This window comes from Hyperolius riggenbachi, chromosome 2 (genome assembly GCF_040937935.1).
Source record: "Hyperolius riggenbachi isolate aHypRig1 chromosome 2, aHypRig1.pri, whole genome shotgun sequence".
Lineage (NCBI taxonomy): Eukaryota > Metazoa > Chordata > Amphibia > Anura > Hyperoliidae > Hyperolius > Hyperolius riggenbachi.
In genome coordinates this window covers 317548134-317564394 of record NC_090647.1, presented here as the reverse complement: position 1 = coordinate 317564394, position 16261 = coordinate 317548134, and the positions used below count along the sequence as shown (strand labels likewise).

The 16261-nt window shown below is 43.2% G+C and overlaps 1 protein-coding gene across 1 annotated transcript in view; it reads right to left on the bottom strand.

Moving 5' to 3' along the window:
* Positions 1 to 13685, bottom strand: part of SMPDL3B (sphingomyelin phosphodiesterase acid like 3B) — a 45178-nt gene extending 31493 nt beyond the window's left edge. The window contains exons 1-2 of the mRNA XM_068265461.1: positions 13595 to 13685; positions 13297 to 13510 (exon numbers count right to left, since the gene is read on the bottom strand). Of these exons, the coding sequence (XP_068121562.1) occupies positions 13297 to 13510; positions 13595 to 13655 (275 nt within the window). The 5' untranslated portion in view covers positions 13656 to 13685. The remainder of the gene's footprint in view (positions 1 to 13296; positions 13511 to 13594) is intronic.
* Positions 13686 to 16261: the final 2576 nt, after the last annotated feature.

Genomic DNA, 16261 nt, shown 5'->3' with positions numbered 1-16261 from the left:
ATTGTACGGCGCTGCTACGCAGCAGCGCCGTAAGCCAGATCGGCGATCCCCGGCCAATCAGCGGCCGGGGATCGCCGCCATGTGACAGGAGACAGCCTGTCACTGGCTGCACAGGACGGATAGCGTCCTGTGCAGCCCGGATCTCCAGGAGGGCCAGGTAGGAGAGGGAGGGGGAGGATTTCGCCGCGGAGGGGGGCTTTGAGGTGCCCCCCCCCGCAACACCCGGCAGGCAGGAGCGATCAGACCCCCCAGCACATCATCCCCCTAGTGGGGAAAAAAGGGGGGCGATCTGGTCGTTCTGCCTGCACGCTGATCTGTGCTGGGGGCTGCAGAGCCCACCCAGCACAGATCAGCTGAAACAGCGCTGGTCCTTAAGGGGGGGTAAAGGGTGGGTCCTCAAGTGGTTAAGCAGATGATAGTGAGGAGTGCCTTAAATAGGCCAGAACAGAATGGAACATTCTTCTGCCGAGGGAAAAAGTGTGGGACCTGTAAACACATCCATTCCACTGACAGGATACTAATACCAGGTACACAACAGGAATACAAAGTACAAGGCACCTTTTCCTGCGACTCATCTAATGTGGTATACCTGATCATGTGTGCAAAATGCCCCAAAGGAATTTCTGTGGGAGAAACAAGTCAACCACTGCGTGATCGCATGACACACCACAAATCCACTATTAACAGCAGGAAAAAGGATATTACAATATATACTGATCTCCCAATACCAACACACTTTTGTTTACCTGGACACAGTTTAAGCGATTTTCGCGTCACTGTATTAATGGGTGGCTTCAAATCGGAAAACATGAGACTAACACAAGAAACAAAGTTTATACAATGGTTCAAACCTGTAGAAGATGGTTTAAACAAGGACTTTTAATTTTTCTATCTTTTCATTCAATTTGTGTGCCATATGCTGTGTGAGATGGTGTGTACTGTCACTATTCATTTTATTTGCTTTCATTTGCTGGTTTTAAAGCAAATGTGACATAATGAGATAGACATGTGTATGTACAGTGCCTAGCACACAAATAACTATGCTGTGTTCCTGTTTTTCTTTCTCTGCCTGAAAGAGTTAAATATCAGGTATGTAAGTGGCTGACTCAGTCCTGACTCAGACAGGAAGTGATTACAGTGTGAGCCTCACTGATAAGAAATTCCAACTATAAAACACTTTCTTGGCAGAAAATGGCTTCTGAGAGCAAGAAATAGGTAAAAAAAGGGGAATTTCTTATCAGTGAGGGTCACACTGTAGTCACTTCCTGTCTGAGTCAGGACTGAGTCAGCCACTTACATACCTGATATTTAACTCTTTCAGGCAGAGAAAGAAAAAAAAGGAACACATCATAGTTATTTGTGTGCTACGCACTGTACATACACATGTCTATCTCATTATGTCACATTTCAGTTCGGGTATCCTTTAAATGCCACAATTATCTCTCTAAGCTTAGAATTAATGGTGCATGTAACCAGCCCAGTTACAATTTGAACTCGGAATTTACGATGTCTCCCCATCACCAGAGTCTGCTTCATGTCATGTTGAGGATTCTATTGATTATCAATTTAGTTAGGATGCCTGGGAAAGCCTCAGTAACAGTTGAGGCATCTAATTACATTTATGTTTGCTAAAGAATGTTTCTCCTCTGTATGTCAGTGTATATAAGCTGTGTTTTTCAGTTTCGGTCAGGAACCAGTCCGATGAAGGCTTTTTATAAGTCGAAAGCTCACTGTTTATCCAATTCTAAGTTAGCCAATAAATGGTATCATCTGGATTCAAAACTTCTTGCTTATAAATGAACATGACTTCAATCAAAAGCCATGTTCATTCATAAAAATGAAAGTAAAAAGTTGTGTGAAACGTGATCAAAAACTTCCTGGTAACATAGGATAGTGTGTAGTGCCATGTTGTGGCCAAAACGTAAAATTAAAAAAAAAATCCATTACAAATACATTTCCTAAAGTTATTAACTCCTTAACCCCCTTTCTTCAGTATTTACCCAAAGAAAACACTTGAGAGTGAGTATTATATAGTACTGCTATTTCTGCAAATAAGGGCATGTAATTATTGATAGATTACAATGAGATACCAAAAGTACACCTTTATTTCCAATACATTGTATCAGAGTCATAATTTAAATGTTGTGATAACCAGGACAAATAGGCAGATAAAATGTGTTGATGTTATCTACAGTAGCATTGTTTATTTAAAAACTATAGGGGATGGAATTTAAGAAATGGTGTATTGTTTTCTTGTTTTTCCCTTTAAAATACATAGAAAATAAAGTAATTACTGAAAACAAATATTAACCACAACATTTGTAACAAAAAAAAACAAGATATAGATCATTTAGATGTGATAAACAGCGATAAAGTTATAGCCAAATGAGTGGGAGGAGTGCTGAAAGGTGGAAATGGCTCTAGGTGGGAAGGGTAACCCTATGGGGTGAAATAGTTAATAATTTTTGCTAAATTTGTTCTGTTCCTGTTCCACTGAATGCAGCCTGCACAAGCAAACATCATTGAAATGAATAGGAGCTTATGCATCCTTGTGCATGAATCTATTGCAGCAGTTTGCACAACATGTTTAATTGAGGCAGATCTACTAAAAAAAAAAATGGACGCTGGCAGTTCAATGTAATGTCTGATGTGCAAATTTGTGCAAACATTTTTGCAGTGCACACAATTGCCAGAAATTCTGCTATTTCTTTAAAATTAATATTTTAACTAACATCAGTATATAAATTATTATTATTGTAACATCCATTATTAGAAACACTCCAAAAGTTTGCTAAGGCTATATACTGTTTGGGTACTATGGAGGAGTGTGGGAGGGAAATAGTTAATTTTAGGTGTAAAATGTGTTGTGATGTAGTTTTACTATTTGGCCATAAGATGTCCTCAGTCGTTACTTTCGATTCGCGTACGTAAGGACTTAATGCGTGGCAGTGTAACAGCCGGAAGATACGACGTAAGCATCTAATACAGTAGATGCCAGCGTTCATTGGTTCGGGGAGTTAGATTTATGAGTGGGAACTGAGTTCCTATTCATTAATGTCCCCGCTAATCGGCGGTAAAGGCAGCCGCCCGCTCCCATTGACTAACTTTCGCAGCCCTGGGACTTCAGATGAAGTTTCCTGGGGCGTGATTATACGACACCTGGTGCAGTAAGTAGTTAATAAAGTTTTTGTATATGTCAGCACTAAAGCGTCTCACACTGTGATTGTATACAGTGGTGTAACAATAGAGGATGCAGAGGTAGCGACCACACCGGTGCCCTTGGGTCAGCCTTCAACCACAGGATTAGCTCTCAATTGATCCTGTGCTTATTATAATCACTGCTATAGATGCTTTGATTTAGCAGTAATCATTAACAAACTGTTCCCCATCCCCTTCTGGCACCTCTGACACTGGGGTTGTCCTTGGCAGGTTTTGGTGTGCCGTATCAGTTATGTATAGAGTGCTGGGGGGAAGGGGGGGGGGGTCCGTCCATGTAATACTTGCATTGGGACCCACAACTCCTTGACTATGACACGGATTGTCTATTGTCATTATTTGTCGGCTCTGCTATTGGTTGTACATTATTATAGTGCATTTATCCACTGTTTTCTGTAACGCTGGGGAGGCATACTTTCTGACCACCCAGAGCAACAAGGCTAAGTAGCTGGATAATGGAAGAGGCTACACAGAAGGACACAGGAGTAATGAACAAGGGAGCAAGCTTGCCCAGAGCAATAGGGTCACCTATCAGGCTAGATATTGTGATTAAATACACAACAGACGTAGTCGGTAACAGGCTTGGGTCATCCCCGATAGATCAGATGGCAGTAATACAGAAGGGCTAGGCAAATTTGTAGTCAAGAGGCAGGCAAGGGTCAGAACACAAAACAATATACAATATTACAATAATACAAATACTGACTGACTAGAGTACATACAGGATCTTCTCAAAAAATTAGCATATTGTGATAAAGTTCATTATTTTCTGTAATGTACTGATAAACATTAGACTTTCATATATTTTAGATTCAAATACACACAACTGAAGTAGTTCAAGCCTTTTATTGTTTTAATATTGATGATTTTGGCATACAGCTCATGAAAACCCAAATTTCCTATCTCAAAAAATTAGCATATTTCATCCGACCAATAAAAGAAAAGTGTTTTTTTTTTTTCACAATCAACGTTTATTGATATAAAACATGTAGAGAAAACAGAAACATTGTAAAGATTTTGGTAATTGTCAGTCGCGATGTTTACAGTCAATTGCATTACTGGCATAGTGCAAAAATAGGGAGTACAGCTTTATCCAGATGTAAAAAGTCTTCGTAGAGTCAACTGTACCGGAGCATATCAAGATAAACGTTTAACACAAAGATCATATATCAAATCACCTATGGTTTTAGTGGTTGATAAAGTCTTTAGAGCAAGGCCTGTGTGTTGGCAATTGAATAAGCAATCATTCCCATGTGCAAGAAGAGAGGGAAAGGTAAGGAAGAAGAAAGAAGGAGAAGATGAAGAAAGGAGAGGCATCAAACTGTAATCAGGAGGTCAGAGTTTTATAATCGTCAGAACATTGGAATACTGTCCATACAGACCAAGTGATTGCATATTGCTCTGAACGATCCTGTGACATAAGGATCATTCTTTCCATTATTTCGATCGCATCAACCCTTTGTATCCACGCCCTAATCGAGGGGGGATTGGGGGATTTCCAGTTTAAGGGTATCAAAGCTTTCGCAGCATTAAGCAGGTGAATGGTCAGAGATTTTTTATACACTTTCAAGGCAGTATTTGTGTCATGTAAGAGTAGGACATTTGGGGCAAAGACCAATTTTGAACATGTTATCTTTTCCGTAAGTCTGTGGATTGATTTCCAATATGTATCGAGAGAGGGGCAAGACCAAAACATATGTAACAAGCCACAATCTGGATTGCCACATCTCCAACAACTGTCTGGAACTAACGGAAACATCTTATGTAGGATTCTAGGAGTTTTGTACCATCTGGTAAGTGTTTTGTATCCTAGTTCCTGGGTGGCTACATTCAAGGATCCTTTGTGGTTCAGTATGAGGATTCTCTCCCATTGGTCATCTGGTATTTCATGTCCCAGATCCTTTTCCCAGTTCTCCTGATATTTTAATTTGGCTGGGCATGATGACATCAGTAAAATTTGGTATATCTGAGAAATAAGATGGGCGCGAGGGGCCGTATTTACAACCAGATTCTCAAAGGGTGTTAAAGGCTTTGACCAGTCAAATTTAACTTTGAGGGAGTTCAAATAGGAGCGTATGTGAAAATATTGCCAGTTGGAGAGGTGGGTTTTGTCGTTAAGAGCAGACATATCTGATAAGGTTTTAACTGATCCTCTGATGATAAAGTCAAGAACTCTTGGGCACTTGCCTTCTGGCCACTGGAGAAGGAAGGGGATATCTTTTGCTGATAAGAAAGAAGGGTTAGCTAGCAAGGGGGTAAGCTTGCTAGGGAATGTAGCTAATTTCATCGTGGGGAGATATCTCCTCATACTTTTGATTGTTGCCAGAATAAGGGGATTACCATATGCTTGTTTCTTTTGGCTTGTTGCTTCTGACCAGCCTAAAGCATAAGCTGGACATTGAGCAGTCTCTTGTTCAATAGAGACCCACTTTTTAGGTGAAATGACATCAGACCATTCTATTACTCTAGAAAATTGTGATGCTAGATGGTATTTAAGCAAGTCTGGCAAGCCCATTCCCCCAGCCTCTTTGGGAAAGGATAGGGTAGATCGTTTGATACGAGGCGGTTTGTGGCCCCAGATAAACTTGTTCATCTGTGATTGTAGAGATCTTAGGAAAGATGCTGGGAGGTCAATGGGCAAGCATTGACTAATGTATAAGAATCTAGGCAGCAGATTCATTTTGACAGATGCCATTCTGCCAAACCATGAAAGATTGGATTTCTGTCCCCATCTCAAAAGATCCCCTTTTAGAATCTCGCCGATTCGTAAAAAATTTGCTTCGTATAAGCCTTTCAAGTCTGGTGTGATGTCAATTCCCAGATAGCGGAGTGGGCCCCTGGTCCAAAGGAAGGCAAACGATGCACAGCAGGTTTGAACCAAGGAGTTCTCTAGGGAGATATTCAAAGCATTGGATTTATGAAAATTTATTTTTAAATTGGAAATCATTCCAAATTCTTCAAATCTTTGTATTAGATTGGGAAGGGAAGTGTTGGGGTCTTGCAGAAAAAACAATAAGTCATCCGCAAATGCGGCTACCACATGATATTCCTTTCCAATCCATAATCCATGGATATTTGCGTCAGACCTTATTGCATTTAAAAACGGTTTCAAAGTGAGTATATAGATTAAGGGAGATAAGGGACATCCTTGTCTTGTGCCATTTGCAATTTGAAATGGAGTTGACAATACACCATTTGCCCTCACTCTGGCCGAGGGGTTAGAATATAAAAAACCAACCCATCTTTCTATAGCTGTTCCCACGCTGAGCCGTGACAGGGTGGCGTGTATATAATCCCACGCCACCCTGTCAAAGGCCTTCTCAGCGTCAGTTGACAATAGAAAAGCCTTCATGGCCTTCTTCTTAGCATAAGCTATTACATTAATAGTCCTCATAACATTGTCCTTGGCCTCTCTTCCTGGAACAAAGCCTGTTTGGTCTAGGTTAATCGAGTCAGGTATGTGGGGGAGCAATCTATTTGCCAGTATTTTGGCAAGTAGTTTGGCATCCAAGTTGAGGAGAGAAATTGGTCTGTAATTTGAGCATTTTTGGGGGTCTTTGCCCGGTTTTGGTATCACTGCTATGTGAGCTTCTAAAAGTTGTGAAGTCGGGGAGATATCCGGGGCAATTGAATTAAAAGCTGTTACAAATGCCGGGGCTAGGGTATTACAAAATTGCTTGTAGTATTGGGAAGTGAAGCCATCAGGCCCTGGTGATTTCCCTGGTTTGAGAGCTTTAACAGCAGTATAGAATTCATCCTCTGTCAGAGGTGACTCTAAGTCTTCCTTCTCAGATTCTGTTAAGTTAAGGGGCTTAGAATGTTTTGATAAGAATTCCGAAATCTTCACTTCTCTGTTGTCTGTCAAATCTGTGCTATTCTGTGTCGGCTGTAAGTTGTATAAAGAAGTGTAATAGTTTTTGAATTCTTCTACAATTTCTTCAGATCTGACAATTTTCTGTTGTTGACTATTCACTAAGGAGGGGATATGTGTGGTATTAATCTGTTTTCTCAGGGTTCTAGCCAAATATTTCCCCGACTTATTACCTGATTCGTAGAAGATTCTTTTACCTGACAGGATTTTCCTTTTCGCTTCAGTGAATAAAAGGTAGTGTAATTTTGATCTGGCTGTGTTCAATTCAGTGAGAGTTTGAGAGGCCAAGGATTGTTTATGGAGACTTTCTAATCTCTTGATATCATTAGTCAGGTTTTGGATCCCTTCCTCTCTCTCTCTTTTGAGCTGTGCCCCCATACGGATGAAGTGACCCCTCACAACCGCTTTATGTGCTTCCCACACTGTGAGGGCTGACACTTCAGGACTGTTATTCAAGGCGAAATAATCTGTAAGAGTGGATGAAATCTTTTCTGAATTGTGTTTTTCAGTGAGTAAATTAGGATTGAGACGCCATCACCACGTTTTAGTGATTTTGACTGGAAATCTCAGAGTCAGGAATACTGGTGCATGATCTGAGATGGATTTGGATCCTATAGAGGAATCCTGAATTAGTATATTCCCAACGGGAATATAAGTCCCGTTGGGGTAAAAGAATGTAATCGATTCTTGTGTGTTTATTATGGATTGACGAAAAAAAGGTAAAGTCTTTCTCTGTTGGGTGCATAATTCGCCAAGAATCCATCAGTGTCAGCCTTAGGAGATTGGTCTTGATTAGTTTTAATGCTCTATATGATAAAGAAGATGTACCATTTGAACAATCGGTCAGTGGGTTAAGAGGAGCATTCAGATCTCCCCCAAAGATCAGAATGCCTTTACTAAAGCTCAAGAGTTCAGATGTGACAGATCTGATAAAGGAGGGTTGATGCCGATTAGGAGCATATACAGATACAAGCGTTAGTTGTCTCTCTCCAATTTTTCCCTTGACAAATAAAAATCTGCCATCAGGATCTCTCTTAACATCTTCAAGGATAAATGGGATCTTTTTATGAAAAAGAATAGACACCCCTTTTGTTTTAGTGGTTGGGGAGGTGGAATGAAATGCTACCGGGAAGAAGGGGTGTAATTTAGATGGTATGTGGTTAGATCTGAAATGTGTCTCTTGAAGAAGCGCAATTTCAACTTTTTCTCTACGCATTAAGTCAAAGAGCATGGACCTTTTCTCTGGGGTATTAATCCCATTCACATTTAATGACATGATCTTCCAAGTTTCCCATTTAGAGGTGGAATTAGTGTCATTGGGGATGAGTAGGGACATGATTTGATAGCTCTAATCCTGATTTAGGGGTGCAATCGAGAAAGAGACAACCTTGTACAGTAGAGGGTAGATGAGAAGAGAAAGGAGTGGTAAAAGAAAGAGAAAGAAAGAATACATGCACATGGGAAAAGCAAGTAAGGGTCTTGCCAAGACCAAGGTGACTTGTTTTCTTAACCCACTCGGGAACGACTTGGGTGGTCGCTCCTGAATCTTCAGTGGGAGACAAAGTCAGTGTATACTAGGTATACACTGTGTGGGAGTACTGAACGTCAACAAATACAATGGCAGGAAGTCCACAACAACCCGCCAAACCACCATACATCAGTATAAATCATACTTTCTATCTCCGACATAATTAACTATAACTTGAAATGACAGAGCTGAGAAGCATCTCTAAGGCACATTGTATGAGTTTCATCATTTGGGTATCATCTGGAGGATCGGGACACCAAAGGGGAATGAATCAATCATTCTGCTAAGTATGTCTTTTTGGCAAAATGACTCTTGGGATGTGTCAATGTTGCTATAGGCATCCTGTGAGAAATATGGGATAGGGAGAAAGAGGAAGGAGAGGGAGGAGAGGGGGGGGGGGGGACAAGGGAGGAAAGAGGGAACGGACATGGCTCGGAAATATCATGTTTCAACCTTTACATACTTTCGTCCCATAAGCAGTATATATATATCATAGTGTGTGACTAAAAGGGGGAAACAATAATAAACTGTAATATTGCTTATAAACATTATTAAGGTCTTGTAACCTTAGAACATTTGCTTATCTTCTGTATAAGGCATCTAATTGTCTTATATCTAAAATATCTGTCTACCCCCCGTCCCCCCACCCCCGCCCCCCCCCCAGCATTTAACAGTAGAACATGAAATATACTATGAACCTGTGAGTCAGAGTGTACCCATTTCAAGAGTTTCCCTCTCCTCAGTGTTGAGGAACTTCAAACAGGGTGGCAGGGTCTCTGCCTGTGATGAATTATGATTCCTGGAGAGGATACGTAAAAAGAGAGGGGAAAAAAGACAAGAGAGCATTATATCAGTCCTCTTCCGAAGAATCAGCGTTAACTTCCTTATTTGCAGCCGGTTCACTAGTGCACGATTGGGAACCAACTGATGCAGGTTTGTGAAGTTGCGAGGTGGCCACGGAGTTGAGGTCTTGCAGTGTCTCTACGTTATCCCAGTTAGGAATCTTGATTGTTGGTAGATTCAGATCGGCGCAGAAATCTGCAAGGCCTGCAGAGTGTAAACAGCTTGCCACCAGCAAATACTGCCAAAGCGAAAGGGAACCTCCAATGGTATGTCAAACCTTTCTCTCTCAGAGCCTTAAGTAGAGGTTGTAGGGCACGTCTTTTCGCTAGGGTGATGCCTGATAAGTCATGATAAAGATGGATAGTGTGGTCGTTAAACAAGATCTCGTCCTGGTTTCTAGCTGCGCGCATGATATCTTCTTTGAGTGGAAAAGATTCGAGGCAGCATATAATGTCTCTAGGCTTATCATTATCAACGTTGCGGGGCTTAAGGGCCCTATGTGCTCTTACAAAGCCAATCTCAGTGTCAGAGGGTCTCTCGAGGAGATCATTAAAGATGGCTGATAAGGCTGTCTTTATCTGCTCAGTGGTCACAGACTCGGGCACTCCCCTGACCCTTATGTTGCTGCGTCGTCCCCTATTGTCTAGGTCCTCCAGATGAGAAGAGTGAGTTAGTAGGAGTTCGTTATGTGAAACAGCCGTCTTATGGAGCATGTTGATCTGTACATCTCTTTTGGATCCCGCTGCCTCTACGGTATTCAAGTGATTGCCAATGGCGACCACCTCTGAACGCACTTCAGCTATGGCTGCATGAAGGGAGGTTTTAATATCCTCCGCCATAGCGTGGATGTCTGCTAGGGTAGGGGCTTTGTGTTGTTTATCACCCACCTTCTGGTTCTGCGTTGGAGAGGAGTCTGGCGAGAGCTGCGTAGTGCGGGTCTCTTTTACCGGCGCCATCTTGGGAGTCTGGGTTGCGGCCTTGCGAGGTTTAAAAATCTCCGGTACCGTTCTCCCAGACTGAGCGAGCGGGAGTCCAGAGTCGGCTGAGGTGCTCTGTGAGCTCCGGGTGCTTCTCATGCCAAGCTGGAGATATAACGAAGCTGATTACGAGGTGCTTTTGGTGGGTATAGCGCGGGAGCTCTGGATCAAGCGGCCATCTCTCGTCGGCGTAAAGCCACGCCCCAGAAAAGTGTTTTTTTAAACAAAAAAAAGTCAACCTTCAATTTTTTGAGAAGATCCTGTATATATCGTGCTGATGTGCAATGCATGAAATGTAGCTCTCAAACAACACACTAGCTAAAGCACAAATAATGACAATTAACAAGACAGACAACAGACAGACGGAATGCTTAGCCAATCTAGTCGCTGCTTCAGCGATGGCAACATTCACACTGAGATAGACAAGACTAGCAGGTAGGAGCGTAACTAATGGGCAGTGATGAGCGAAAATGCAAAAATTCTTTTCACCGAATTCTTGCCGAAAAAAAGCACTAATTTTTTTTCGACAGGCAAATTTTCGAATTTTTCCTGGGTTATTTTCGCCTAATGTCCGTTATTTTCGAGCTAAATTAGAAAGCCCCCTTACAAGCTAATTTTTCAAAAAGACCTTTTAGTTTTGGAGAAAATCAATTTTAAATTACGCCTCAATATACATAGTAATTTTAATTAAAAAAAAATATTTTATCAAGTGCACGTCAGTATTATTTATTACAGAGGCAGAGGGAATCAGCAGCTCGGTCAGAGTGACCATCACCCCCATAAGGCAAGAGAAGCAGGCAGTGGTACATATACCATAAAATGACAGTGGTGGGGGGGGGAGCAGCGGCTCGGGCAGAGTGACCATCACCCCCATAAGTCAGGTCCAGGAGAAGCAGGCAGTGTACATATCCCATAAAATGACAGTGGTGGGGGGGAGGGGGGGGGGAGCAGCGGCTCGGTCAGAGTGACCATCACCCCCATAAGTCAGGAGAAGCAGGCAGTGTACATATCCCATAAAATGACAGTGGCGGGTGGAGCAGCGGCTCGGTCAGAGCGACCATCACCCCCATAAGTCAGGTCAAGGAGAAGCAGTCAATGTACATATTCCATAAATTGACAGTGGCCAGGGGAGGGGCAGCCTCCATATACCTCTCAATACAGTTGTCCTTTAAAGGACAACTGTAGCTAGAAGAATATGGAGGCTATCATTATTTCCTTTGAAACAATACCAGTTGCCTGGCTATCTTGCTAATCCTCTGCCTCTAATACTTTTAGCCATAGACACAAAACAAGCATGCAGCAGATCAGGTCTTTCTGACATTATTTTCAGATCTGACAAGATTAGCTGCATTCATGTTTCTGGTGTGATTCAGACACTACTGCAGCCAAACAGACCAGCTGGGCTGCCAAGCAACTGGTTTTGTTTTAAAAGAAATACATTTGGCAGCCTCCATATACCTCTCACTACAGTTCTCTTTAAAAAAAAAAAAGACTTTTGTTTTAGAATACAACACAATCCAGCCTGCTGTAGCTTGTATTTGTGGAGATTTTCAAACCACAAACACACAATAGGCTTCAAATAAATGAGCAGTAGCCAGCTAAGCTCTCTCTACACCTATCATATCCACTAACTTTTCCCAACAGAGGCTGGTGTGTCAGAGACAGAGCTAATATTATACTCAGGGGGCTGTCTGAGAGAAGACATTACTTCCTATCAATTTTCAATTTTTCATGCTAAGCACACGTCGAATATAACAATTATTTTCGAAATTTCGCATGTCCCCTAAAATTTTCATTGCATATTTTCTATTCATCAATAACTATACAGATTCTGCTGAAAACTACTTAGTTTAACTACCTTGCGACCGCTCCACACCCAAGGGCGTGGCTACGGCGGCAGCACCAGGACCGCCTAACGCCGATTAGCTCCAAGTCCTGGGGCTGCAGTTTGCAGGAGATCGCGCGCATCTCCTGTTCGGGGGGCGGAGCTCTGCCCCCTCTTCAGTCTCCGAGCAGCGATTGCCGCTCGGAAGACTGTTGGACGGCATAATCGCCGTCTATTTACATGTACAGCGCTGCGATCGGCAGCAGCACTGTACTGGGGACAGCCGTGTGACACTTGTTGGGGGACAAGAGAGCGATCGGCTCTCATAGGCAGAAGCCTATGACAGCCGATCGCCAGGATTGTCCGGCTGGGGGGGCAATCAGACCCCACCAACAGAAAGCTCTGTTGTTGGTGTTGGTGGTGGTGGTGGTGGTGGTGGTGGGGGGGGGGGGGGGGAAATCACTCCTCTGCTGTGTTGTGCGGCCCTGCAGCTTGGCCTTAAAGCTGCAGTGGCCAATTACAGAAAAACCAGCCTGGTCTTTAGCACTGTGGTCTCAAGTGGTTAAGTGGTAACGTTGTTGTTATGTTTGCACTATTTATGAACCCACATTGCATTTACAATACTAAGGTAGATAGTAACTAGCCAGCCCAGCAACTATGCATGCTCATTTTCTGACCTGATGTGCCACAAACCTCTTCTCAAACACACGGCAAGTACTCACAAAAATGTAGTTCTTCAATTACAGATTGTACAGTCTCTTTTTTCTTTTTAAATTAAACTCACTGTTCCCATGTCTTGACCAAACAGCTTTTTATTTTGTGGAATATTCCTGCTCCCCAATCCGCAGATCTCTGCTACCTCAAACCTGTAAATTTTTGATTCCATACCTCCTGACAGTTTTAGCAATTCATAGCAAACTTGTTGCCACTTCAGAAAAAAATCCACATGCAGCAAGACTTTCCAGTAACCACTGTCACAAAAACAACACTGACTAGGCTGCCTGTTGCCAGGGTTGTATGCACCCTTTGTACTCACCCAGTCCATAGTATGAAGTCTGGATCTGGCAGGATTGCTTTCATTGCATAAATAGAGGAGTTAATAAGTGCACCAGGAGAGTCACACAGATAATTCCCCCATTTCCCAGGATCTGTAACCAGCTGGTCACCTGCAGACGGACACACTTTCCCTGGGTCAGAAGTCACTGTATAGTTAGGGTCCAAGTGTAAGTCTGTTAGATGCCAAAAATAACCTGTAAAAAGAAAAACAAACAACTTGGCACTCAGTCAGCCTGAAAGTTAGAGAATCTATCTGCTCACTAATCATCATGGATGACCTCTCTCTGCAGAGATGACACCAGTCCAAACGGCAAGAATCAAGGCAAAGCAAAGCTTCATGGTGAAGAGAGCCTGTGCACCACCTGTGGATAATTTATATCCCTCCTCCCTCTGGCACGCTGGTCTATCCTTGTCATCAGTGCTCAGGAAGTATATGTGACTCTTGGCAAGGTCTATCACTTCCCTGCAACTTATATCTTAAGGATTGCACTCACATAGGATGACACTCGTGTCAAAGTTCTTTGCGTTACAGTTTTACAACTTAATTATCTAAAGACAATTCGCCTTTTTATTTTCATAAAAAAGATAAGTATGCCTTTAAATAAACTAGAAAGCAGTCAAAAAAGTGAACTGGTTTGCTGCAAATGTCTAAGAGCAGAGGCTGCACTGACAGGTTGTTAGCCTGCAGGCTAGCAATGAATCTGTTACTATGGAGGGGCAACCCACAGCACACAACAGAGCGGCTTCTGGGGGGTGAGTGGGAAGACAATGCGCTTTGGAGTTGCTTAATCTTTATATAATGTTATTATTATTATTTATTGTATTTATAAAGCGCTGTCTGCCTTCTGTGTACAAAGCAGAAAATGTACAACCCCTAGAGAGAGACTGCAGAGTATTGTGCAATGCGGGGAATACACGATTCATTTTTGAGGCAGATAGATGGATAGATAATTTCCGACATGTCCGATCTCCCGTTTGATCGATTCCTAATAGAAGTGAATGGAAAAAGATAAGAAAAACGAGCGGAAGGTAAGTAAATCGACTGAAGAATCGAGCAGCAAAAACAATCGAGCAGAGAATTGAGCGGCAGAAACGAACCGTGTATGCCCAGCATTACATAGCAGTGCTGTATTGTATGCTTGGTTGTTTCATTGCTACCCGTGTGAGATTGCATTGTGTATATGGTGTTTCCACAGTTTGGGTCTAAAGCCCCTGGATGACCTAAGATATACGTGAATAGAGATGGCCCAAACCTCAGATTTTCAGTTCGCGAACTTCCGCGAAAGTTCGGTTTGCGCGAACTTTCGCGAACCGCAATAGACTTCAATAGGGAGGCGAACTTTAAAAACTAGAAAAATGTATGCTGGCCACAAAAGTGATGGAAAATATGTTTCAAGGGGTCTAACACCTGGAGGGGGGCATGGCGGAGTGGGATACATGACAAAAGTCCACAGGAAAAATCTGGATTAGATGCAAAGCAGCGTTTTAAGAGCAGAAATCACATTGAATGCTAAATTGCAGGCCTAAAGTGCTTTAAAACATCTTGCATGTATATACATCAATCAGGGATTGTAATTAGAGTACTGCTTCACACTGACACACCAAACTCACTGTGTAACGCACTGCAAACAGCTGTTTGCGTAGTGACGGCCATGCTGGACTGGTGCGCACCATGACGAGAGTGCAGGTGATGGCGGCTTTCCAGCCCATATAGTGGGGCTGAGGTAGCTAAATGACAGAACAATGACTGTCCAGCTGATCAAATTTGGTCTGTCCACAATGAAGCAACGACCATATTATCTTTGGTGTGCCACCCTCCGAGACACTCATATAGCCGGCGGTCATTGCTTCATTGTGATACGCAAGCCCCTTCACCGCGGCAAGGTAATGATCATGAAGGGGAATGGGCACATGTACATGTCTTTTGTTTTGTTGTTGTAGCTGCAGTGCAGCCAGAAAAATTAGGCAGGCATGTACATGCACCAGAAAAATTAGTATAGCGGCCGCTGCTAGCATGCCTCATTCATTTTGATAAAGGTGAGGTACTGAACACTTTTGTGACTTAGGCGACTCCTCTTCTCAGTGACAATGCCTCCAGCTTCCCTGAAGGTCCTTTCTGACAGGACGCTTGAGGCAGGGCAAGACAGAAGCTGGATGGCAAATTGGGACAGCTCTGGCCACAGGTCAAGCCTGCGCACCCAGTAGTCCAAGGGTTCATCGCTGCTCACAGTGTCTACATCCACACTTAAGGCCAGGTAGTCGTCTACCTGCCAGTCCAGGCGTTGGTGGAGGGTGGATCCGGAAGGGCTAAGGCGAGGCGTTGGACTAAAGAATGTCTGCATGTCCGACATCACCATGAGATCGCTGGAGCGTCCTGTCCTTGCCTGCGTGGACATGGGAGAAGGATTACTGGCAGTGGTACCTTTTATTGCGTTGTGCTGTGACATCACCCTTAAACGCATTGTAAAGCATAGTTGCCAGCTTGTTCTGCATGTGCTGCATCCTTTCTGCCTTCTGGTGAGTTGATAACATGTCCGCCACTTTGTGCCTATACCGAGGGTCTAGTAGCATGGCCACCCAGTACAGCTCATTCTCCTTGAGTTTTTTTATACGGGGGTCCCTCAACAGGCTGGACAGCATGAAAGACGCCATCTGCACAAAGTTGGATCCAGACGTACTATCCATCTCCTCTTGCTCTTCCTCAGTGACTTCAGGTAAGTCCTCCTCCTCCCCCGGCCACGAACAATACCACGGGAACGTCAAGCAGCACAAGCCCCCTGCGAAGCCTGCTACGGTTGTTCTTCTGCCGCCGTCTCCTCCTCCTCCCAAGAAACACCTTCCTCATCATCCGAGTCTGACTCCTCTTCCCCACACGACTCTTCCTCCTCCTCCCTCCTCTGTGCTGCCGCAGATGTTGAAGAAACATCTGATTCTGATGAAAATTG